This window comes from Mustelus asterias, chromosome 19 (assembly GCF_964213995.1).
Source record: "Mustelus asterias chromosome 19, sMusAst1.hap1.1, whole genome shotgun sequence".
NCBI classification, from domain to species: Eukaryota; Metazoa; Chordata; class Chondrichthyes; order Carcharhiniformes; family Triakidae; genus Mustelus; species Mustelus asterias.
The window spans coordinates 79,089,494-79,115,011 of record NC_135819.1 but is presented as its reverse complement, the minus strand read 5'-3'; the positions used below and the strand labels follow the sequence as shown (position 1 = coordinate 79,115,011).

Here is a 25,518-nt window from a genome sequence, read left to right as displayed (position 1 = left end):
TCCCCTCCGCGGGCCGGTGCAGGAAAACCGTTCCGGCCGCTCCCCCCACCCTCGCGCAGGGAGAGGCCTGAGCGCCGCAGGAAGGTTCCGGGGGACGGTGAGTGCTGGGCTGGTATTTGACTCTCTCTGGATCATTCTCCACTGCATCCTCTCATTCACTGGTACAGTATCTGATTATATTTGTTTTCTTAACACATTAAGTCAGTTAATTAGTGATAATTCAGGTAAAAATGTGCTTTACTCACTGCCTGGTCTTCAATGATAGAAGAAGCGCCAGTATCAGCTATTGTCGTCCGGCTGTGCCTGTGTGAAATCTTTATTATAAATCATTAAAACATTTACCCCTTTAATGTTCACAGTTTATACTTTCACTTTCCTTTTGTACATTTATGAGAATCTCCTCTTTTTTACAAGTTCCTTCAGGTTTAGTTTGATGTAAGTGAAAGCTTTAAAGGAGAATTGATTTGTTAAACAAGTAAACTGTTCATTTTATTTTTTTTCACTGTAAATCCTCAATCTAAATAATACATTCAGTTAAAATTATAAAATTCTCGTATGTGCTTTCTATTAGCCCCTTACAGGAAGATGAGAAAGTTTAATTTTGAGAGTGTTCTTTTTGGCAGACTTGCCTTATTTAATATGGGTCTCGTGACGTTAATTAACTTCTCTCTTTTCAATCGTTCTCAATTCAGTCTTTCATTTTTAAACTTGATTGTTTTAAAATCTGTCTTTTTTTTGGGGCCTATTTTTGTTAGAAAAGCAAGCATTATCAATTACTCATCATTCATAATTTTCTCTTGGGCGGTGGGGTGGGATGAGAGGAGAAATAATTGGTTGATAGAAAGAGAGTTGGCCAGAAATGTGGGAGAATGTGCCCTGCCCTATTCCCTGTGAGCTTAAGATAGTCAACAGGACATTTACAAGGGATTTTGACTGTGTTACGCTGACGGTGCAAATTTATGATGTGGAGATGCTGCCGTTGGACTGGGGTCAACACTGTAAGGAGTCTAACAACACCAGGTTAAAGTCCAACAGGTTTATTTGGTAGCAAACGCCATATTGCTACCAAATAAACCTGTTGAACTTTAACATAGAACAGTACAGCACAGAACAGGCCCTTCGGCCCACGGTGTTGTGCCGAGCTTTATCTGAAACCAAGATCAAGCTATCCCACTCCCTATCATCCTGGTGTGCTCCATGTGCCTATCCAATAACCGCTTAAATGTTCCTAAAGTGTCTGACTCCACCATCACCGCAGGCAGTCCATTCCACACCCCAACCACTCTCTGAATAAAGAACCTACCTCTGATATCCTTCCTGTATCTCCCACCACGAACCCTATAGTTATGCCCCCTTGTAATAGCTCCATCCACCCGAGGAAATAGTCTTTGAACGTTCACTCTATCTATCCCCTTCATCATTTTATAAACCTCTATTAAGTCTCCCCTCAGCCTCCTCCGCTCCAGAGAGAATAGCCCTAGCTCCCTCAACCTTTCCTCATAAGACCTACCCTCCAAACCAGGCAGCATCCTGGTAAATCTCCTCTGCACTCTTTCCAGCGCTTCCACATCCTTCTTATAGTGAGGTGACCAGAACTGCACACAATATTCCAAATGTGGTCTCACCAAGGTCCTGTACAGTTGCAGCATAACCCCACGGCTCTTAAACTCCAACCCCCTGTTAATAAAAGCTCACACACTATAGGCCTTCTTCACAGCTCTATCCACTTGAGTGGATATCCCTGGTGTTGTTAGACTCCTTATGGTGCAAATTTATGACAGCCACATTTCTGAAATCAAAAGCTTGGTGTGGCACCCAAACCTACAATCTTCTGGTTGAGAATTAGGAATGCTCCCAAATGAGTTAAAATGAAAAATCAATAGGTACTTCATCAGTAGTGCAATAACAACTTGTATTTACATAACATCTTTAATGTAATAAAATATGAAATATTTTATGAAATATCAGGTAGCACAGTGGTTAGCACTGCTGCCTCACAGCACCAGTGACCCGGGTTCAATTCCTGACTTGGGTCACTGTCTGTGTGGAGTTTGCACATTCTCTCTGTGTCTGCGTGGGTTTCCTCCCACAGTCCAAAATGGGCTGGTTAGGTGCATTGTCCGTGCTAAATTCTCCCTTAGTGTACCCGAACAGGTGCCGGAGTGTGGCGACTAGGGGAACTTCACAGTAACTTCACCGTGGTCTTAATGTAAGCCTTACTTGTGACACTAATAAATAAACATAAACACGAAAGGTGCTTCATAGGGGTGAATTATAAAACAAAATATGATACTTAAGTTGCGTATTGGGGCAGATGACTAAAAGCTTAGTCAATGAGGTAGGTTTTAAGGAGCATCTTAAAGAAGGATAGCAAGCTAGAGAGGTTTAGGGTAGGAATGCCCGAGCTTGGGGCCTCAGCAACTGAAGGCGTGGCCATGCGAGGCTATGGAGGGAATTAAAAATGATGTAAATTTTAACTCCAAGGCATTGCTTGACTGGAAGCCAGTGTAGGTCAGTGAGCATCAGGGTGATAGTGGAATGGGAATGCAGTAAGTCTTGGCTTCTCTAATTCTCCCCCAACTAGCAGTCCATGTTAGCCTTTCCACCTCAACCTTCCATGTTACAACTCAACACCACAATCCATTTCATCATCCACTGAAAAAATCTCACTGCCTTCAATCATTGACTCAGCACGTCCGAGCAAATTTAAGCTTTTTTTCTTTGTTCTTGATATGGTCCCTGGAAGGGTAGGGGGTTTTAGTTCAGTTGGGCAGCATGGTCGGTGCAGGCTTGGAGGGCCAAAGGGCCTGTTCCTGTGTTGTAATTTTCTTTGTTCTCTTTGTTCTTTAAGATATAAATCCTTTAAGATTTTTTAATTCCCTCATGGTATGTATCCTATAGGTCTATTCCTTAGCAATGTTCTCGAGCCTCCTCTTGGATTCACCTTTTGGCTCCCCACTCTACCATTGGTGGGTTCTCTTTTCGCTACTCTGCTCCTGTTTCTCAAGAATTCCCACCCCATATGCCAGTATCTAAAACCTTTTTAAAACCTTTGTGTTTTAGTATGCCTTTATCCTCCATTTTCCCTATTTCTCATACTTGGCAGATACTGATTTTCCCCCTCAGTGTAAAGTCCATCTTGTATGTGTGTGAGAGAGTGAGAGCTATGGAAATGCATGGTGTTTTTGGACAGTACAAGCAATCTAGAATTGAAACATAAAAACAAAATGTTCTGGAAAAATTCATCAGGTCTGACACCATTTGTGGAGAGAGAAACAGAATTAATGTTTCATGCCCGATGTGGTTCTTGTTCAGATCTAGTTCTTTCTGGAGGACGCAAAGGAATGAATTCCCCATTTTCCTCGGGGAGTAATTGTAGATTCCCATTGTTACCTCGGCTGAGATCAGTTAACGAAGCAGAGAGCTCCGTTTTCCCAATGGGCAGCTTGACTCCTGCTGAAAGGTAAATTTATGTTGGTGAATGTCAAACCTCCTGACACTGAAACCCTAAGCTCTCGTCCAAAGCCTATCTTTGCAGAACCATAAACTCTGCCTTCAGGTGAAACACATGCTGATTGATGAAATCGGTGTGGGAGAGAAGCATCAGCATCCATGGGTTTGCCCTAATTCTACGTAAAGAATCATCCTTGCTATGCTCAATCACTTAAGACAAAAGCAAGGCCTAATTTCTCAAGATAATAGCAGGAGCCTGTGTGGTGTTTGCACATTCTCCCCGTGTCTGCATGGGTTTCCTCCGTAAGGAGTCTAACAACACCAGGTTAGAGTCCAACAGGTTTATTTGGTAGCAAACACCACTAGCTACCAAATAAACCTGTTGGACTTTAACCTGGTGTTGTTAGACTCCTTACTGCGTTTACCCCAGTCCAATGCCGGCATCTCCACATCATGGGTTTCCTCCCACAGTTCAAAGATGTGTAGGTTAAGTGGATTGGTTGTGCTAAATTGCCCCTTTAGTGTCTAAAGATGTGTAGTATAGGTAAATTAGCCATGGTAACGGGAGTAGAGGTGGGGAGCTGGGTGTGATGCTCTTTCAGAGAGTCGGTACAGCCTTGATGGGCCAAATGGCCTCTCTCTGCACTGTCAGGATTCTATGAATGTAAAACCCTCTGTGTAAGAGAAATCAAAACAAATTTCCCCTACTTAGTGAATCTTTACGTCTTATTTATTAATGTAAAAAAAATGTGGGTTTAGTAAGCGGATCATATTTTAATGGTATAATATTTGGTATCGAGTGTTAACTGCAGCAGTGATGTCTAATTTGCTTAAAACTTACTGCTTAGACTTGGGTAAGTGAGTCTTCTGTCTTGTGTGATGTGAGGTGATTCGTCCATTGACGATGCAGGTTTCTGTTATTTTTGGAGAAAAGTTAAATTTCTCGATGTCCAGGTCAGTCAGCCAGCCTCACGTGAGCCGATTGTGTAGATTAATATTAATGCCTTTAATAATCCCCACCACTCCAATTACCTGCTCCCTGGGCTGTGGGAGGTTTAGGAGGAGAATCAGTGGTACAGAAATGTATTTTACTGTTTATTTTCTGGGACAATTGTGAATTATTTTATGCTGATGATGTTTCAGCAAACATTCAGCTGAACCAAGTCTTATTCTTTTTCTGTTTGCTTTGTAGATTGAGAGAATTTTGGAGATAACTGAGCAGCCTCACCAGAACTCCATAAAAGGGGCATTAATTCTGAGTCCAAAGGACTGTTTGATTTGCTATCGTTCGGCAAATAGAAAAGTTAAATATCAACTTTAGGGACCAATATAAAGCATGGAACCAAATACCGTCCCTACAAACCAATCAATTGTAAAAGAAGAGGTAAGTGTGTGTTAAAATCGCATTGTATTCTGATCTTATACATAGAACATAGAAAGCCACAGCACAAACAGGCCCTTCGGCCCACAAGTTGCGCTGATCATATCCCTACCTCTAGGCCTATCTATAGCCCTCAATCCCATTAAATCCCATGTACTCATCCAGAAGTCTCTTAAAAGACCCCAACGAGTTTGCTTCCACCACCACCGACGTCAGCCGATTCCACTCACCCACCACCCTCTGAGTGAAAAACTTACCCCTGACATCTCCTCTGTACCTACCCCCCAGCACCTTAAACCTGTGTCCTCTCGTAGCAACCATTTCAGCCCTTGGAAATAGCCTCTGAGAGTCTACCCTATCCAGACCTCTCAACATCTTGTAAACCTCTATCAGGTCACCTCTCATCCTTCGTCTCTCCAGGGAGAAGAGACCAAGCTCCCTCAACCTATCCTCATAAGGCATGCCCCCCAATCCAGGCAACATCCTTGTAAATCTCCTCTGCACCCTTTCAATGGCTTCAACATCTTTCCTGTAATGAGGTGACCAGAACTGCGCGCAGTACTCCAAGTGGGGTCTAACCAGGGTCCTATAAAGCTGCAGCATTATCTCCCGACTCCTAACCTCAATCCCTCGATTAATGAAGGCTAGTACGCCGTACGCCTTCTTGACCGCATCCCCCACCTGCGAGGCCGATTTAAGAGTCCTATGGACCCGGACCCCAAGGTCCTTCTGATCCTCTACACTGCTAAGAATGGTACCCTTTATATTATACTGCTGCTTCATCCCATTGGATCTGCCAAAATGGATCACTACACACTTATCCGGGTTGAAGTCCATCTGCCACTTCTCCGCCCAGTCTTGCATTCTATCTATGTCTCGCTGCAACTTCTGACATCCCTCCAAACTATCCACAACACCACCTACCTTGGTGTCGTCAGCAAACTTACCAACCCATCCCTCCACTTCCTCATCCAGGTCATTTATGAAAATGACAAACAGCAAGGGTCCCAGAACAGATCCCTGGGGCACTCCACTGGTCACTGACCTCCATGCAGAGAAAGACCCCTCCACAGCCACTCTCTGCCTTCTGCAGGCAAGCCAGTTCTGGATCCACAAGGCAACAGCCCCTTGGATCCCATGCCCTCTCACTTTCTCAAGAAGTCTTGCATGGGGGACCTTATCGAACGCCTTGCTGAAGTCCATATAGACCACATCCACCGCTCTTCCTGATTATACACCATGATAATCAGCTGCATCGCCATCACACTCTGCGACTGATTCTGTCTTCACCTGGCATTCATAGTATGCACTTCCAGTATTACCTCACTTTCCTTACCCCCTCCCATAACGTGACTGAATGATTTAGGGGAGGCAATGGCATAGTGATATTCTCATTCGACTAGTAATCCAGAGACCCAGGGTAATGCTCTGGGGACCCAGGTTCAAATCCCACCATGGCCGATGGTAAAATTTGAATTCAGCAAACATCTCATGATGACCATGAAACTATAGTCGATTGTTGTAAAAATCTACCTGATTCACTAATGTCCTTTAGGGAAGGGAATCTGCCGTCCTTATCTGGTCTGGGCTATGTGCGACTCCAGGCCCACAAGCAACATGGTTGACTCTTAAATGTCTAGCAAGCCACTTAGTTCAAGGGCAATTAGGGATGGGCAATGAATGCTGTGATGGCCACATCCCATAAAGAAATATAAAAAAATACTGAGGCCAGTTTTAGCAGTCCAGTCATTGTGCAAATAGACCAGGGATCAGTCTGGTGGTCCCTGGCCTGTACTCACGGGACAAAGCCAGTGGAACTGAAGTAATTCTGCTCTGTTGAATATGCTGTTAATACATTTCTAGGTCCTGGCAAAAGGCAAATGGGCTCAACTTCTACAAACAACCTACATCGATCCTACCGGCAAAACCAGGTAGGTGGAAAAAAATCCCATTTTCATGAGCTGTTCTGCCACCACTTGATGAAGTGTTTCTCATCCGACAAGATGTGCAAGTTGCAGGGACGGAGGGTGAAATTTAAACTGGCTGGGAAGGAAGTGTAGCTAAATGTTGTAGTTGAAATACAAACTGGAAAACCTGCCAGCCATCAGGTAACTCATAACACGAGAATAGCTCTACCCTCCTGTCACCACATTGCTGAGAAAAACAGGTGATTGATTGCAAGATCAATGTGGTATGACTAACTACGCTTGCGGAGGCCTCAACTATTTATGATCTAGGTTCTAGGATGAAGGAACACAATGAATTGTTGCCAATTATTGTAGCCTAATTTGCTGGTGATACAAAGGTTGATTGGAAAGCAATTTGTGAGGAGGATGCAAAGTGTCTGCAAAGGGCTGTAGATAGGTGAAGTGAGTGGGCAAAAAGTTGGCAGATGGAGTATAATGTGGAAAAGTGCAAGGTTGTCCACTTTACTCGGAACGACAGAAAAACAGAATATTATTTAAATGGAGAAAGACTGCAGAATTCCGCAGCCTGAGGGATCTGGATGTCCTTGTACATGAATCACAGTGTCAACGTGCAAGTTCAGCAAGGAATTAGGAAGGCCAATAGAATGCTGGTCTTTATTGCAAGGTGGATGGAGTTTAAAAGTAGGGAAGTCTTGCCAAAGCTGTACAGGGAATTGGTGAGACCACACCTGGAGCACTGTGTACAGTTTCAAAAGAATTGGTCTCCCATTTAAAATGGGGATGAAAAGGCAATGAGGAAGATTAGTTTTTCTTCTATGATCATAGAATCCCTACAGTGCAGAAGGAGGCCATTCAACCCATCGAGTCTGCACTGGACTCTCCGACAGAGCATCTTACCCAGGTACAACCCCGCCCATTTACCATGGCTAATTCACCTAACCAACATATCTTTGAATACTAAGCGGCAATTTAGCATGGTCAATCCATCTAATCTGCACATCATTGGGAGGAAACCCATGCAGACACAGGGAGAACGTGCAAAATCCCCCCAACACCCAAAGCTGGAATCGAACCCGGGTACCTGATGCTGAGGCAGCAATGCTAACCACTGTGCCATCCACCTGATCCTTGACCAGACCTCCAGGTTTTTGGTATGATCCTGATTAGGGACCAGTAACTTGTTGTTTAATATAGATCAAGTTTAATATCTCGGGTGCTTATTGAGAGATAAAGCTACAAGATTCCACAGTTTTGAACAAACAAAAGAAAGTTTACTACATGTACACAAAGTCAGGAATGTAAAACAATTTACAATATCTACCTTGTACTTAACATTCAGGATTAACATAATGTAAATGTGAATTAACATTATTTGTTGAAATGTGGTCTAACGCCCACATTGCACATAAAGAGTAAATAGAACTAAGACCGAGCCCACGGATTTTGCAGTACCCAACCCAGATATGTCAACATTCACTGTAACTTACACAGTACCATTAAAACCGTCGCCCTTATGGTGATTGCAAGTCTTCACTCTTCCTCCTTTGAAGATCTAGCGTTGGAATTCCCACAAAGGTTGTTCTGACTTGGACTGCCTCAATAACTGCCCACCTCCCAGGATTTCAGTCTCATCTCCCGAGAATGCATTCCCCTGGATTCCCGGGTCAGCACAGACACCATTGCAGCTCCTCAAGCGCGTGCAACACCAAGCAGCAGACCTCTGCTCCAAAGGGTTACCTTTGCCCCAGTGCCCCACAGCGATTGTCCATGCCACCTTTTCTACTCTTCTGATCTCTATGATCATTAAAAAAAATGAATGTTCCTCATTGCCTCCTCATCTCCATTTTTAAATGGGAGACCAATTCTTTTGAAACTGTACACAGTGCTCCAGGTGTGGTCTCGCCAATTCCCTGTACAGCTTTGGCAAGACTTCCCTACTTTTAAACTCCATCCACCTTGCAATAAAGACCAGCATTCTATTGGCCTTCCTAATTCCTTGCTGAACTTGCACGTTGACACTGTGATTCATGTACAAGGCCATCCAGATCCCTCAGGCTGCGGAATTCTGCAGTCTTTCTCCATTTAAATAATATTCTGTTTTTCTGTCGTTCCGAGTAAAGTGGACAACCTTGCACTTTTCCACATTATACTCCATCTGCCAACTTTTTGTCAACTCGCTTCACCTATCTACATCCCTTTGCAGACACTTTGCATCCTCGTCACAAATTGCCTTCCCACTGATCTTTGTATCATCAGCAAATTTCCCTGGGCCTCTAATCTTGTCCAGTGCTACATCCCTTCTTCCAACAATACTCTATTCCTCGGTCCATCTCTCCCTTTCATCCTGTTATTGGCAGCCGTGCCTTCAATCATCTAACCATTTGTTCTGGAATCTCCTCACTAAGTCCCCTTTGTCTCCGCCAGACTCCTCACCTTCCAAACCCTCTTTGAAGCCCATCTCTCCTACCTGGCTTAACATTCTTTATTTGCCTGATTACACTTAGGAAAATGCCCCAAGGTTCCTTTTCAAAGTTAAAGACATTAGCTGTTATTTTTACTGTTTTGATATGTATATTTTAAAAATTTTGGTAAAACAGGGTATGGGAAACAGTGAAACGAACAACCAGAAAACCAAACAGTGCTTCTGATGGTAAGTTATCATGCAAAATTCTCAACAGTGTATTGCTCGGGCCTATTTTCCACTCTGTGTTGCTGCCATTCCCTGCGTGAGTCCTGTTTAATTGTTGTTAGAAAAGTGATCAGTTTACCGTGAAGAATTACAGGTATAAAGGACTGAAGTGAAGTCGGAATCACTGTCTCATTTCACCTTGTTACAGTGTTAGGTTGCATTGACACGATAGAATTTGTTACGTATTATTGTCTCCCAATAGTTTCGACGCCCAGGGAAAAATCTTATGCAACAAGCAATTCCATACACCTAGTCAAATACAGGGATAGTCAGGCCAGGTATAACACTTTCAGACTGCTATTCAGTCATCCAAACATTCAATTCTGATGCCCAGTTATTTGAAGTTGGCTACTTGCTGTGGGTGGGTTTTATTAATCCTCAGATACACGACCCAGTTAAATAGCTCGCTGATAGAATCTGATTAGGGAATAAAAAGGGTTGCCTAAAAACTTATCTCATCCCACTAAGAATCATTTTTGTCCACATGGGGAAAATTATGGATTACTCCTGGTCAAAGTAGGATTGCCTGAAGATGTAATTGCAACAAAAAAGCTTAACACTAAAGTAAGTAAGTTAAGAGTCAAATATCCTGGCGACATCATTCCAAAAGCCATTATCACTCACTACATCAACACTCTAAGATTAGCCATTTAGAAGCTTTCATTTTGAGCTGATTTGATATCCTATTAGGTAATGAGAAAAGTGACAGCTGGTGCTGTATTTGATTTGATTTATTATTGCCACATGTATTGGTGTACAGTGAAAAGTATTGTTTCTTGCGCACTACACAGCCAAAGCATACCATTCATAGAGAAGGAAAGGGGAGAGTGCAGAATGTAGTGTCACAGTCATTGCTAGGGTGGAGAGAAAGATCAACTTAATGCAATTAGGTCCATTCAAGAGTCTGATGGCAGCAGGGAAGAAGCTGTTCTTGAGTCAGTTGGTATTTGTCCTCAGACTTTTGTATCTTTTTCCCGATGGAAGAAGGTGGAAGAGAGAATGTCCGGGGTGCGTGGGGGTCCTTGATTATGCTGGCTGCTTTTCCGAGGCAGTGGGAAGTGTAGACAGTGTCAATGGGTGGGAGGCTGGTTTAAGTGATGGAATGGGCTTCGTTCACGACCCTTTGTTTGCGGTCTTGGGCAGAGCAGGAGCCACACCAAGCTGTGATACAATCAGAAAGGATGCATTCTATGGTGCATCTGTAGAAGTTGGTGAGAGTCATAGTGGGCATACCAAGTTTCCTTGGTCTTCTGAGAAAGTAGGGGCTTTCTTAACTATAGTGTTGGCATGGGGGGGACCAGGACAGGTTGTTGGTGATCTGGACACTAAAAACCTGAAGCTCTCGACCATGTATTTATCCTCGTTCATTCCTGTTCCCATGCTCATATTGCAATTGTGGAGCTGGCAGCAGATGGAAACAAGGCTGCTGTCACTTTCCCCTCTTCTGTTTTTAGAGCAGTGTGTTCTTGAAAATAAAAATAGTTGCCAGAGATTAAACCCGAGTAAATCAACCCCATATTCCATTTATGATTGGGTTAATGTCTCAAACAGATGTTAAAAGTCTATTCACTTAAGAACAAAGAACAGTACAGCACAGGAAACAGGCCCTTCGGCCCTCCAAGCCTGTGCCGCTCCTTGGTCCAACTAGACCAATCGTTTGTATCCCTCCATTCCCAGGCTGCTCATGTGAGAAAGTGGATGACTGAAGTTGGCTTAAAAGGCACTGGATTGACCATGTATTGGTGCAACCGCATCATCCTTAATACATTAGTGTCCAGTTAGTAACCTCAGTTTGTATAGACTGGGCCTGTCCTGTCTCAAGTTCAGAAAAATGAGAGGTGATCTCATTGAAACATGGAACATCCTGTGAGGGTTTGACTGAGATGTTGTTTGTACTGGCAGGAGAGTTCAGCCCTGGGGTTCACAGACCCAGAATGAGGGATAGCCATTTTAAGACTGAGGTGAGGAGAAGCATCTTCACTGAGCATTGTGAATCTTTTGGAATTCTGTACCCCAGAGTGCTGCAGATATTTAGCTGTTGATTATATTCAAGGTCGAGATGGATAGATTCTTGGAATCCAAGGGATATGGGGATTGAGGAGTAAAGGGGAGTTGATGTAGGAATTACGCCAAGACCTTATTGTTTGGTAGAACAGGCTTGAGGGGCCATATGGTCTACTGCTATTCTTTATGTTCTTAGCAGTTTGAAAGCTCATATTGTGACACATCTTTTCTTCCAATATTTAGGAGTAGCTGCACTGGCTGTGCTAAAAAAAACTCTGCATTATGACTGTTTGATTATGGTGAAACAGTTCAGGCCGCCTATGGGATGCTACTGCCTGGAACTACCAGCAGGTGATGTAATAGGTGTTTACTTGAATATGTCCCAATAATTATTCTGATTAATAACAATGGATGTGAGAAGATGTGGGAACAGGAGTAGGCTGTTCAGCCTAACAAGCCTGCTCCACCATTCAATTAGATCATGGCTGATTTACAACACTTCCCGTGCTATCTCCGTATCCCTGGATGTCATCTGTCTCCAGAAGTCTATCGATTTCTGTTTTGCACGTGCTCAATGATTGAGCTTCCACCCCTTCTGGGGTAGAAAACCTAAGATTCACCACTCTCTGATTGAAGGAATTCCTCCTAATCGCAGCCTTAAATGGCCTGCCCCTTATTCTGAGACTGTGTCCCCTGGTTCTAGACTTGCCAGTCAGGGGAAACATCTACATTCATCCTGTAAGAATTTTGCAAGTTTCAATGAGGTAATCGCTCATCCTTTGAAACTCTAGGGAATACAGACCCAATCTCTCCTCATTAGGCAATCCCAGCGATTAATCTGGTGACCTTCTGGTGCACTCCCTCTATGGCAAGTATGTACCTCCTGTGATAAGGAATGGAAAACTGTACACACTATCCCAGGTGCGGTCTTACCAAGACTCTATGCAGAGCAGCAAGACATCTTTACTGCGGATACTGCTAGCATCTGCAGCATTTTGCTTTTATCTTGGTGTTTAAGACATCGTTACTCCTATACTCAAATCCTGTACTCAAATGATGAAGACCAACAAACCATTTGCCTTCCTAATTACTTGCTGCACCTGCTTGCTAGCTTTTAGCAACTCATGAACAAGACTAGAAATATGATCCAAAAAATCACGAATGGCATCATGGCTTTCTGAAATTTTGGAACATTTTATTCTCCTTCCAATAACGGCTGTAAGTTTTTCTTTTTTCTTGTACATTTTATTTCCAAGTTTTGTTGACTCCTTTTGTAGAATGGGTGAATGCCACATATCTCTCAACATATCATCTGTGGCTCAGTTGGTAGCACTCACGCCTCTCTGTCAAAAACTTGTGGGTTCAAATCCTGTTCCTGTGCAAACAAATCTAGGCTCGCAGTCCGATGCAGTACTGAGGGAATACTGTACTGAGGGAATACTGTACTGTTGGAAATGCCACCCTTCAGAAGAGATGTTAAACCAAGGCCCAGTTTGCTTTCTCAAATCGATGTAAAACGCCCCACGGCATTATTTTGACGATGAGTTATCGCTGGTGCCCTGGCCATTATTTAGACCTCAATCAACATCACAAAATGATTGTCCTTGTCATTATCATGTTGCTATTTGTTAGTCCTCATGGTCTGCAAAATGCCTGCCATGTTTCCTACATTACAAAAGGAACTACTTCAGAAGTACTTTGTTGGCTCTAACAGGCTTTGGAAGGTCTGGTGGCTGTGAAAGGTGCTATAGAAATCCGAGCCTTTCTTTTCTTTGAAAGCTTCTGATGCACAATGCATGTAAAATCAGAAGTGAAAGTTGCCCTAACTTGGCACTAGAATCATAGAACCCTACAATGCAGAAGGAGTCCATTCAGCCCATCGAGTCTGCATCGACTACAATCCCACCCAGGCCCTAACGCCATAACCCCATTCATTTACCATAGCTATTCTCCCTGACACTAAGGGGCAATTTAGCATGGCCAATCCACCAAACCTGCACATCTCCGGACTGTGGGAGGAAACAGGAGCACCTGGAGGAAACCCACGCAGACGCGGGGGGAGAATGTGCAAACTCCACGCAGACAGTGACCCAAGCCGGGAATCAAACCCAGGTCCCTAGCACTGTGAGGCAGTGGTGCTAACCACTGTGCTGCCCCCACTAATTAAAGTTTATTTATTAGTGTCACAAGTATTACATTAACACTGCGATGAAGTTACTGTGAAAATCCCCTAGTTGTCACACTCCAGCGCCTGTTCAGGTACACTGAGGGAGAATTTAGCATGGCCAATGCACCTAACCAGCATGTCTTTTGGAGTGTGGGAGGAAACCCACGTGGATACGGGGAGAACATGCAAACTCCACACAGTGACCCAAGCTGGGAATTGAACCCGGGTCCCTGGCGCTGTGACGCAGCAGTGCTAACCACTGTGCCACCAGGTAACATGCTAATTAGTAATTAGCATTCTTGCTTAAAGATCAAAGAGCCACACAGATACGGTGAACCAAATGGCCTTTTTTCCATGTTATCAATTGAAGTGTCCCTCAAGAGCACTGACAATTCCCACCCTGCACACGAAGAATGGTATTTAAACAAATAGTCATGTGAATGAGAAAATTGGGTTGAGCAAGACTTCCTTCACTCTTTGCACTGTTTCAAAAGCTTGATGCGTGTGAGGTGGACCAGGAACAGTTTTGTATTAAATAGCACAAAAGGGTCCCCAAATGAATCAATGAAAGCTTTCTTAATTTTAGTTTTGTAAAATCTCAGCAGTAAGTTGCTATAGATGGTACACCAAACACGTCAGTATCATGTGTTTGATCAAATATATAACATTTCATTATGAATTATAAGATTTGGCAACATACTTGATCGTGTCTAGGTAAACCACTGTTTAGGGGTATAATTGTGTTCATATGCTTTATTCGCAGGTCTCATAGATGATGGTGAAACTGCAGAGATTGCTGCTTTACGAGAGCTTTTGGAAGAGACTGGATACAAAGGAGAAATCAGTGAAACATCTCCAGGTTTGAATTCTTTATTTTAATTCATTTGCAGGATGTAGGCGTTGCTGGTCAGGCAATGTCTGCCCATCCCTAATTGCCCTTCAGAAAATGGTGGTGAGCTGCCTTCCTGAACCGCTGCAGTTCCTGTGGCGTAGGTACACCCACAGTGCTGTTAGGGAGGAAGTTCCAAGGATTTGATCCAACGACAGTGAAGGAGTAGCGGGTTATATTTCTAAGTCAGAACGGCGAATGGCTTGGGGTACATCCGTATGGTGGCGTTCCCATGTATCTACTGCCCTTGTCCTTCTAGATTGTGGAAGTTGTGGAGAAATTAGGAGAGACTTCTAAATGTACACTGAATTCCATCACTCCCACCCTCACCTGTTGTGCTTCGTAGCCCTCTTGTCCCGCTTGAAACTGAATAAAAATTGGGCGAATGTAAGCTTTTGTCAAACCTTTTCTAAAGGCAGTTACGTTTTAACTAAGTACATTACAGAGTTTTTTTCTGAGTATGATGAAGAGGAAGTAAATAAGTTTTTTGAAAGAAATGTTTTAAAGTTTAAGTTTATTTATTAGAGTCACAAGTAGGCTTACATTAACGCTGCAATGAAGTTACTGTGAAAATCTCCTAGTCATCACACTCCAGTGCCTGTCCGGGTACACTGAGGGAGAATTTAGCATGGCCAATGCACCTAACCAGACACCCTTCGGACTGTGGGAGGAAACCGGAGCACCCAGAGGAAACCCACACGGATAAGGGGAGAACATGCAGACTCCGCACAGACAGTGACCCAAGCCAGGAATCGAACCCAGGTCCCTGGCACTGTGAGGCAGCAGTGCTAACCACTATAGCAAATTCTTATGAAGAAGACAGTGTGTTTCTCCTTAACTGTGATTAGGAGTAGTTCTGAATCGCTGACCAACTCCTGATGCTCGCTTGTCTTAGTGAATCAGAGAGGAATTTCCCAAATTCATCCTTAAATTGGTCAGTTTGGTATTTCTTTATGAACTTCATACTTGCACCACGTTTTGCCAGGACAGGATTAATGAACCAGATGCACACTCTTTGGGGTAAGGGAGAATATTTATCACTAATTTATTTGCTTTACCTGACCCAATGTGTTAACTGTGAATCTACTGGGTTAGTGAGAAATGTTCTGTGTCCCCTTCACAATCTGTCAGCCAATGTACAGTGTATTCAGATTGTATCTGTGAAAATATTCTGTGTGGCTGTGCCAAATTAGGAAACTCCACTTGAATTTGAGCAACTTTTAATGTAAATCGAATCCTGTTTTCTGTCAGTTTTATGCCTGGATCCCGGATTGACCAACTGTACAATGCAGTACGTAACTGTTAATGTTAATGGAGATGATTCGGAAAACCTCAAACCCAAACAAAGGCTGGGTAAGTGGATAAAGGTGATGTGTTAGCCTAGCTCAGCTCCTGGTGTGGGGCTCGAACCCACAACTAACTATCTGTCAAAATCTCGACTTCCGAGTTTGACTTTAACACAAACACACATTAACATAAGATACTTAACTGACAGATTGTCTTTATTTTACCTACTAGCAAGTGATTGGTTCTTGGCACAATGCATCGAGACGCCACTCCACCGGACAAGTAAAATCATCCTGGTTTATACAATTCTGCAGCTCACAGTCAGTTGGACACAATCCAATCAAAAGTGTTACAAATGACAAGCTTTACGTATAGATCCAATAGAAAAAACACTGAACCACCCTGATCTATGAAATCATGATAACTCGTGGAATACCCCAATATATCATCCCTAAGCCTGTCCTCTAGTCTCTTCACAGTAAGAAGTCTCACAACACCAGGTTAAAGTCCAACAGGTTTATTTGGTAGCAAATACCATAAGCTTTCGGAGCTTGCTGCTCCTTCGTCAGATGGAGTGGTCTCTGTTCTCCAACAGTGCACAGACACAGAAATCAAGTTACAGAATACTAATTAGAATGCAAATCTCTACAGCCAGCCAGGTCTTAAAAGGTACAGATAATGTGGTTGGAGGGAACATTAAACACAGGTTAAAGAGATGTGTATTGTCTCCAGACAGAACAGCTGGTGAGATTCTGCAAGACCAGAGGCAAGCTGTGGGGGTTACTGATAATGTGACATAAATCCAACATCCCGGTTTAGGCCGTCCTCATGTGTGCGGAACTTGGCTATCAGTTTCTGCTCAGCGACTCTGCGCTGTCGTGTGTCGTGAAGGCCGCCTTGGAGAACGCTTACCTGAAGATCCGGGATGTTGGATTTATGTCACATTATCAGTAACCCCCACAGCTTGCCCCTGGTCTTGCATAATCTCACCAGCTGTTCTGTCTGGAGACAATACACATCTCTTTAACCTGTGTTTAATGTTCCCTCCAACCACATTATCTGTACCTTTTAAGACCTGGCTGGCTGTAGAGATTTGCATTCTAATTAGTATTCTGTAACTTGATTTCTGTGTCTGTGCACTGTTGGAGAACAGAGACCACTCCATCTGACGAAGGAGCAGCACTCCGAAAGCTTATGGTATTTGCTACCAAATAAACCTGTTGGACTTTAACCTGGTGTTGTGAGACTTCTTACTGTGCTTACCCCAGTCCAATGCCGGCATCTCCACATCATGACTCTAGTCTCTTAGTCAGACATCATGTCTCTATTTTTGATAGCAGCCTCACAAAGCATCTTCACTAAAACCGTCTCACATGGGCATCCTTTAATTGATAAAGGGGGGCCTACAAAAGCCATTAGTATTTTATGGCCTTGTCAGTGAAGTTAATTGAATCTCTAAGGGATGTGGTCAACTCCAGTTGCCTTCAGGATATTCCCCAATTATAGCCCTGATAAGTTTTGTTTATTGCCAACATAATGAAACACATATAAATAAGCTTTTTATCACTACCTACAATTAAAATTTGATTTGATTTATTATTGTCACATGTATTAACATACAGTGAAAAGTATTGTTTCTTGTGCGCTATACAGACAAAGCATACCGTTCATAGAGAAGGAAACGAGAGTGCGGAATGTAGTGTTAAATTGAATTAAAGCATTGTTAGAGAACTTAAAAGAGTTAGAAGTTTTAGAAGCATAGAACGAGAGTAAAGGATTGAATTAGAAGGTATGCTGGGCACAGCTTGCAAGAACAGGCGCCATCTTGGAAAATCTTGAGTCTAGATTATGTTGTAGCTATTTTAGATTTCCCATTTGATAAAGAATGTATATATAATGTTTCAAATTTTTAGTTGTTTAGATTCTGTTGTGTTGGTATTACAGACATAATAACTATATGTTTTGTGTAATAATATGAATCGAGTAATTTCCAGATGGATTAAATAGAGCTTTTTCATCTTTCAGATGACGGAGGTATGTTCTCATTCACGTTTACGTAACTTGGAAGACTGGCTTGGTTAAGTATGGTTGTGGAGTATATCATTCATAGAATCATAGAATTCTACAATGCAGAAGGAGGTCATTCGGCCCATCGAGTCTGCGCCGACCACAATCCCACCCAGGCCCTATCCCCATAACCTCATGCATTTACCCCAGCTGGTCCCCCTGACACTGGGGCAATTTAGCATGGCCAGTGCACCTAACCCACACATCTTTGGATTGTGGGAGGAAACCGGAGCACCCGGAGGAAACCCATGCAGACAGGGGGAGAATGTGCAGACTCCACACCGACAGTGACCCAAGCCGGGAATCGAACCCGGGTCCCTGGCGCTGTGAGGCAGCAGTGCTAACCACTATGCCACCATGTCGCCCCAATTCTTGTATATGGTTCTATGACCCTAAACACTTACTGTACAGAAGTAGGCCAATCAGCCCATTGAGTCTGCGCCAGCTGGTAAAGTGTTAATCAGCCTGAATCCACTTTCCAGCTCTTGGTCTGTGGTGGTTATGGAACCTCAAAAGAATATGAAGGTTTGTTTTCTAAATGAGATGAGTGTTTCTGTTTCTACCAGCCTTTACAGACAATGAACTACGACAGCTACCACCCTCCGAGTGGAAACAAATCTCAACTTCCCACTTTTCCAACTACTTTAAATCTACGTCTCTGGTCAATGACCTCTTGTCCAAGGGAAATGGGTCCTTACTATCCTGTTTCCCTTGGACCATCTTAATTTCATACACCTCAGCTTCAGCCTCTTCTCTACCAGAGAAAAAACTGTGTCAGCCTCTCCTGTCTTCCAGCATTTCCAAAATTGTCCAGTCCTGACTCATTCTATTCGATCAACTCTCTACCTCCTCTAATGCAAATAAATGGCATAATCCTTCAATTATGATTTGTAAATAAAATTGTCAGTGTGTTACCTTCTGATTGAGACTTCTATTATCTTATTATCTTCTCAGAGTTTGTTGAAGTTGTTTTAATTCCTATAAACGAACTTCGTAAAAAACTTGATGGTAAGATCAATTTTCTCTTGTTCCTGAAATGTTTAGAAGTTTCGGTTTGTAATAAAATGTGCAAACATTTGAGTAGTTTTAATATTTTGTTTTTCGCATAATTTATGTTTTCCATCAGTTATTCCCATAACTTCATAGAATCCTACAGTGCAGAAGGAGGCCATTTGACCCATCGAGTCTGCATCGACCACCATCCCACCCAGGCCCTATCCCCATAACCCCATGCATTTACCCCAGCTAGTTCCCCTGACATTAAGGGCCAATTTAGCATGGCCAATCCACCCAACCCACACATCTTTGGATTTTGGGAGGAAACCGGAGCACCCGGAGGAAACCCACGCAGACATGGGGAGAATATGCAAACTCCACACCGACAGTGACCCTTAGTGTAACAGTAAGAATTGTTTTGTGCTGAAGGCTACTAAATGCTAATCATAGAATCCCTACAGTGCAGTAGGAGGCCATTCAGCCCATCGCATCTTCACTGGCTCTCCAGCAGAGCATCCCACCAACGCCCTATCCTCATAGCCCCACATATTTACCCCACTAATCCCCCTAACCTACATATCTTGGGACACTAAGGGACAATTTAGCATGGCCAATCCACTGAACCTGCAATAACTGGGAATACCTCAGTGCGACCACATTGGTATTTTCCCCCAATAGTCAAAAAACATTATAAAAACTTGCAATGTCTTCACCATACTTTTAAAGAATCCAGAAACGTCTTGTATTGAAGTATTTACACCAGGACAAAACAGCCCACTTGATTGGCATCCCATCCACAAACATCAACTCCCTCCATCACCGATTCACAGTAGCAGCAGTGTGTATCATTTACAAGATGCATTGCAGGAACTCAACTAAGCTCCTTAGGGATCACCTTCCAAACCAATGACCACTACCAACTAGAAGGAGATGGTCAGCAAACACATGGGAACACCACCACCTGCAACATCTCTTCCAAGCTGCTCACCATCCTGACTTGGAAATAAATGGCCGTTCCTTCACTGTCACAGGGTCAAAATCCTGGAACCCTTTCCCTAACAGCACTGTGGGTGTACCTATGGACTGCAGTGTTTCAGGAAAGCACCCTACTACCAGCTTCCCAAGGGCAATTAGGGGTGGGCAATAAAAATGCTGTCCTAGCCAGTGACACCACGTTCCACGACACGCAATGAAAGTTACCAATTGCAAGAAATATTTGCAGAAATATACTTCAATAAAATCACAGGATAGGGTTGTGGTTATTTCATCATTGGCGTAAGAATCTTTTCACAAATGTGCACTGACTTTTTTTCAGAAATGCTCCAAAAGGAAAATATTGTGGTGGATGCTCGAGTTTATGTCTTTGCAATGGGTTTAACATACGCCTCTTCAAAACCCAACATGTTGCCTGTTTTGAAAGCTTGAAGGCGTAAAGATCCTCTCATCCGCAATCGATGCTCAACACGCGGAAATATTTAATCCAAACTTTGTATTCTGCTCTTGTACTGGGGACAAAGTACCATTTTTCTAGAATGTAATAGCATTGTTATAATTATTTAGATTTAAGAAGCTGGGTTTTCTGAGCTGCCTTATTCACCAAACATATCTGCAATATACTGCTGACATGACAATAGCATCACTTCATCCTCTCCTACAACGCTTGCACAATCAAGCAGGATACATGTGCATAGATTTCACAATTAAATTATATATATTTTTAAAAAGCTCAGCTTCCAATTTTTTTGCCTTTGGTGCAGAAAATTGCCAGTGCACACCAGAATGAGATGGTCGAGTAATAACTGAAACTCCTTTGTATATTGTGGGTGAGACTTGTGGTTTGTTAAAATTGTGGAATGTGATCCGAATATTGGGAAAATTCTGGAAACCCATGTAGTGGAATTTGACTTATGCAGTTGCCTTAAACCAGTGGCCTTGAAATTATATCAGCTTTAAGAGTTCATTTTTCTTAGCTGGTTATGTGCCACAAGAAGGAACTCATTACAATTTTTACCTCCAAATCAAGGTGCAGGGTACTCTGAAATCAACTGGGTTTCCTATTTACCCAGCATGGAGTGTGTACTCTCACGTTTCCCATTGTTAGTCGGTCAAAATCACTCCCATTAGGATATTGGCTTGGAGGTTAGCTGGAACCAGTTTGCAGGGATCACAGTCCCCAGTAATAAGTTAATGTGTAGGTTCAGTGTCCTGGAGTAGATAGCACTGCCAGCCTCAACTATTAGATTACTGAGTTTGACGCAGAGAGCAGACTTGGTTCAAACTTCAGTTGCCTCAGATGTCTCATTTCTGCTTCAAAAATACCTTGCTGGTCTCCCTACCATCCCACTCCACCCATCAAGAACAGTCGTATGTTGGGTATTGGGCAACTAAAGACTATGGGTGTCAAGGTGGACAGCTGGCACAAGGAGTTTATCTGGTGGCACAGTGAGCAATAACTCTCCATAAAACGTGTTCTGTCAAGATCATCTTGAGAACTGCACAAAATTCCTCTCTCTAACGGTTTAGTCACACTACTTTTGAGGTGAGGCACTTCAACATAATTTTGTTTGCCCACCTGTAGGTATGAAATCCTGGATATAATGTCAGGAATAGGACATTCCTTCTTCACATTCGTCAGTCAATGCTTGCTGTTCTTAAATGAGAATATTTCATTTGGATTGTTAGTGCCCTTTATGTACAGATGGGACCCGCCACAACTCTGTTTTGTACCATACAACTAACTGTACATGAGGTCAGGAAAGTCATGCATTTAGCAGGAAACATGCTGTAAACATTTTGTAATGTTTTAGAACAGAACAGGCTGCCATAGCATTTGATTTAATAATGAATTCTAGTTTTATTGACCAATGTTTTTGTTGAAATTTGTTTACAGATACAGTGCAGGTTAATGCCTTACTTTCGCTATTTCACATATCTGCTGTAAATATCTGAGGGAATGATAAAGTTGTTTAGAACAGAGTTATTGCAGAAAGATACTCTTTCAGTTTTAATGCTTTTAAGAGCTGTGACTAAAAGGACACTAGTCGTAACATAGGAAGCAGGAGGAGGCCATTCAGCCCCTTGCTCTGCCGTTAAGCCAGATCAGACCTTGATGCCAATTTCCTGCAGTATCCCTATCTCCCTTGATGTCTCTAGAGCAATCTATCCATTTCTGTCTTGGAACATACCCCATGACTAAGTCATGGTGAGAGAACTTCTAAGATTCACCACCCTCTGAGTGAAGACATCTCAGTCCTTAATGGGGCCCCCTCATTCTGAAACTGTTCCCTGTTTCTAGACCACCCCCACCAGGGAAAGATCTTTCCTGGATCTGTCTTGTCGAGTCCTGTAAGAATTTTGTATGTTTCAATGAGGTCATCTCTCTTTCTTCTGAACTCTGAAGAATGCAGGCCTAGTCTCCTCCATCTCCCTTTAGGATAATCCCACTATCCCAGGGATTGGTCTGGTGAACCTTTGCTGCATTCCCTGCATGGTCAGGTAAGGTGACCGAGACTTCACGATACTCAAGGTGTGGTTTCACCCAAGGCTCAGTACAATTGGACTCCCATACAAACATCCTCTTGTAATAAAGGCCGACATGTCATTGCCTTCCTAATTGCTTACAGCATCTGCATTTAGCTTTCAAGGACACCTGGGTCACTTTGAACATAACTTCCCAATCTCACTATTTAAGAAATATTCTGCATTTCTGTTTCTCTATCAAAGAGGCTAATTTCAGATTTTTCCACATTATATTCCATCTTTTACCTGTCTAAATCCCCCTGCAGCCTCTCTGCATCCTCTGAACAACTCCCTTTCCCACCTAATTTTGTGCCATCACCAAACTTGGAAGTATTACACTTGGGCTCCACATCCAAGTCATTAATACAGATCGTGAACAGTTGGGGCCCAAGCACTGATCCTTGTGTCCGAGTCTTGTCAACCTGAAAATGACTTGTTAATTCCTACTCTCTTTTCTCATGTGTTCTAATTTTGTTTATTGACCTCATGAGAGCCTTCTGAAAATCAAAATACATCACACCTCCTTGTTCCTCCTTATCTATTCTGCTAACTACATCCTTATAAAAACTCAAAGTTTTGTCAAACATGATATAACTTTTCATAAATCTATGTTGCCTGTCCAATCCTGCTATTATTTTCCAAGTGTCTAGTTACATTCTTCAGAATAGATTCTACCATTTTCCCAACTACTAATGCTGGGCTAACAGGCCTGTAATTCCCTTATCCTCCTCTCCCTCTCTTAAATGGTGGGGTTACATTTGCTACCTTTGATTCTACAGGAACTGTTCCAGAATCTATAGAATTTTGGAAGATGACCACTAATGCATCCATTCTCTCCACAGTCACTCTTTGAACACTCTGGGATGTAAGTCATCAGGTCAAGGGGTTTATCAACTGTCAGTCCCATTAATTCCACCAGTATTATTTTGTTTACTAATAATTTCTTTCAGTACCTCATTCTTACTAGTCTCTTAGTTGTCTAGTATTTCTGGGAAGTTTTTTTTACTCTTCCTAAATAAAGATGGACACAAAGTATTTGTTTAGTTTATCTGCCATTTCCTTATTCCTCCTAATAAATCCTCCTGTCTCTCTGCCTGTAATGGACCCACATTTGTGTTTGCTAATCTTTTCCTTGTCACAGAGCTAAATAAGCTTTTACAGTTTGTTTTTGTTTTTTATTAGTTTACTAATTTTAGTTCAACAATTTTTGATTGCACAAAGATTGCTATTCTTTCAAATAAAAGTTTTGTTTAAACCAGTGGTCAAAATAAAAAGTGCATGTGAAATGGTGCTTCAACCTTATACAAAATTCCATATAGGACAGGTCGGCATTCGGTACAATAGGGTTCTTTTGATTTTAAAGGTTTGATTTAACTCATTGAAAGCACTGAACAGTGTGACATCTCTGTGGTTGAAGTCATGGCTCAAGTGAATATATCCATAAGTAATACTGTCTAATATTAACTTCCGTATGAAATTCTGGCATTGCTTGTTTATGAGAAAGAAGTCAATGCCTTGCTAAGATAGTGAACAAATGAATTTATTGTGAATGCATACATTTCTAATGTGGTCTGTATGTTTTTGTAAATTGTGGACCTGTTGAAAAAGAGTGTGTACCTAAGGTTCTTCATTTTCAGAAGACCTACAAGCTGCAAGGTTTCCCAAATCCTCGTGACTTTTGTCAGTCATGCAAGATTTGGTTTTTCATGCCTCTTTGATTCTATGGAAATAATATTAGGCAATGCCTTTTCTGTTGTGTTGCCTTCATTTGGATAATTAAATATATAATTGCTCATCTGAAATAAAACCTTATGAGTTGACAATCAGCCTGGTGATTGTTCACTGTGTTATTTTTTTTGGCACAAATACCATTTCTTTCCAACAGGATTGTGAAGAATGAATCTACTTAGACTGAGTTAGGCAGCAGATACTGAATTGTTGTGTCATGACGTAAACATGTTAACACTGATGGAGTAAATGAACTCAATCAGAAGATGGAAGCATGGTCTGTTTGTTGCATCAAGAAATTTAGTTCATAAAGAAGGATGAGAGCACATGAGAGAAATCTTATCTACTTCAAATGGAGCAGCTGTGTGCAAGATGGTTTGATCCCTGCAGGAAGGTACTGATAGAAGATGCATGATACTCCCTTTTTACTGATTCCAACTGCTCAGTGATAGAAGAAAGAAAATCACAGCAACCATAAAATTTATTGCTACAGGGCCATTCAAGAAATGTTGATGGTTTTCTGGGTTGCTGCCATATTCATGATGCATTTAAGAGGATAATTGACTCAGCTCTGGTCTGGAATGTTGAAAACAAAAGTGCAGAAGTTATGTATAGCAAGCAATGGTTTATGTTGTTGATGATTACCCTAAAGCACTGAGTACATGGTTATATATACCTGTTGGTGAGAGGACCACTGATCAATCTAATGGTTTCTGCCAACTAGAATACCCTTCTTAATTTGTGATACCTGTAGATTCCCTGCTGTAGTTTCAATAAGATAATACGTGACTGGTGTCAGGAGATTGTTAGCAATGATATTGATATCTTGGTGAAGAGGGATTTGTATCTGTTCATCCAAATATACACTGATGAGCTGCATGATTTACAATCTTGTGGAAGGATACCTTGAGATCAAATCATAAAGGCTTCCAGCAATCTGCACAAAACATTGAGGCCACTTCGACCTACTAATATATTTTCCCCAAGTTTACCTTTGATTCAAGAGATTTGATATCCACAATTGTGGATGCTGATCCTTCTCAACAAGGAAAAATTGCTGGTCATAAACTTGGAGTTTCTTATGTTTGAATTATCTGACGGATTACTTTGCTTCAGTGTTTGCCTTAAATCTATTTTCCATAAAGGGTGCCGGCCTCGGAAAATGCTGCAACATTTTTAAAAAGGAATGCATTGTCCCTTATAGTATTTCTGAGAGCATTTGTGGCTCCTTTAAGGGCGATCCTTAATGGGTCACACCCTATGGAATGGAAGTGCAGGACACTGGACAATCAGGAAGGGCATGCATCTTCCATCAGTTGGAGCCACGGAAGAGAAGAGAGCAGACCTGTGCGATGTTTTTGTCAGATTCTACAGTGTAAATAGTTATCATAGTTAAATAAACCCTTTTGT

The 25,518-nt window shown here is 42.3% G+C and overlaps 1 protein-coding gene across 1 annotated transcript; it reads left to right on the top strand.

Moving 5' to 3' along the window:
* Positions 1 to 21: 21 nt before the first annotated feature.
* Positions 22 to 25,518, top strand: nudt5 (nudix (nucleoside diphosphate linked moiety X)-type motif 5). The gene is made up of 10 exons (XM_078235938.1): positions 22 to 161; positions 4,646 to 4,837; positions 6,698 to 6,765; positions 9,360 to 9,412; positions 11,699 to 11,806; positions 14,386 to 14,481; positions 15,763 to 15,864; positions 17,824 to 17,832; positions 18,820 to 18,873; positions 20,177 to 25,518. The coding sequence occupies exons 2-10, from the start codon at positions 4,790 to 4,792 to the stop codon at positions 20,284 to 20,286; spliced, it is 648 nt and encodes a 215-aa protein (XP_078092064.1). The 5' UTR covers positions 22 to 161; positions 4,646 to 4,789; the 3' UTR covers positions 20,287 to 25,518.

Coding starts and splice junctions, on each gene's coding strand:
- nudt5 (XM_078235938.1), top strand. CDS start 4,790: ATGGAACCAAATACCGTCCCTACAAACCAATCAATTGTAAAAGAAGAG. Junction 11,807..14,385: donor CTGCCTGGAACTACCAGCAG/GTGATGTAATAG, acceptor CTTTATTCGCAG/GTCTCATAGATGATGGTGAA. Junction 18,874..20,176: donor ACTTCGTAAAAAACTTGATG/GTAAGATCAATT, acceptor ACTTTTTTTCAG/AAATGCTCCAAAAGGAAAAT.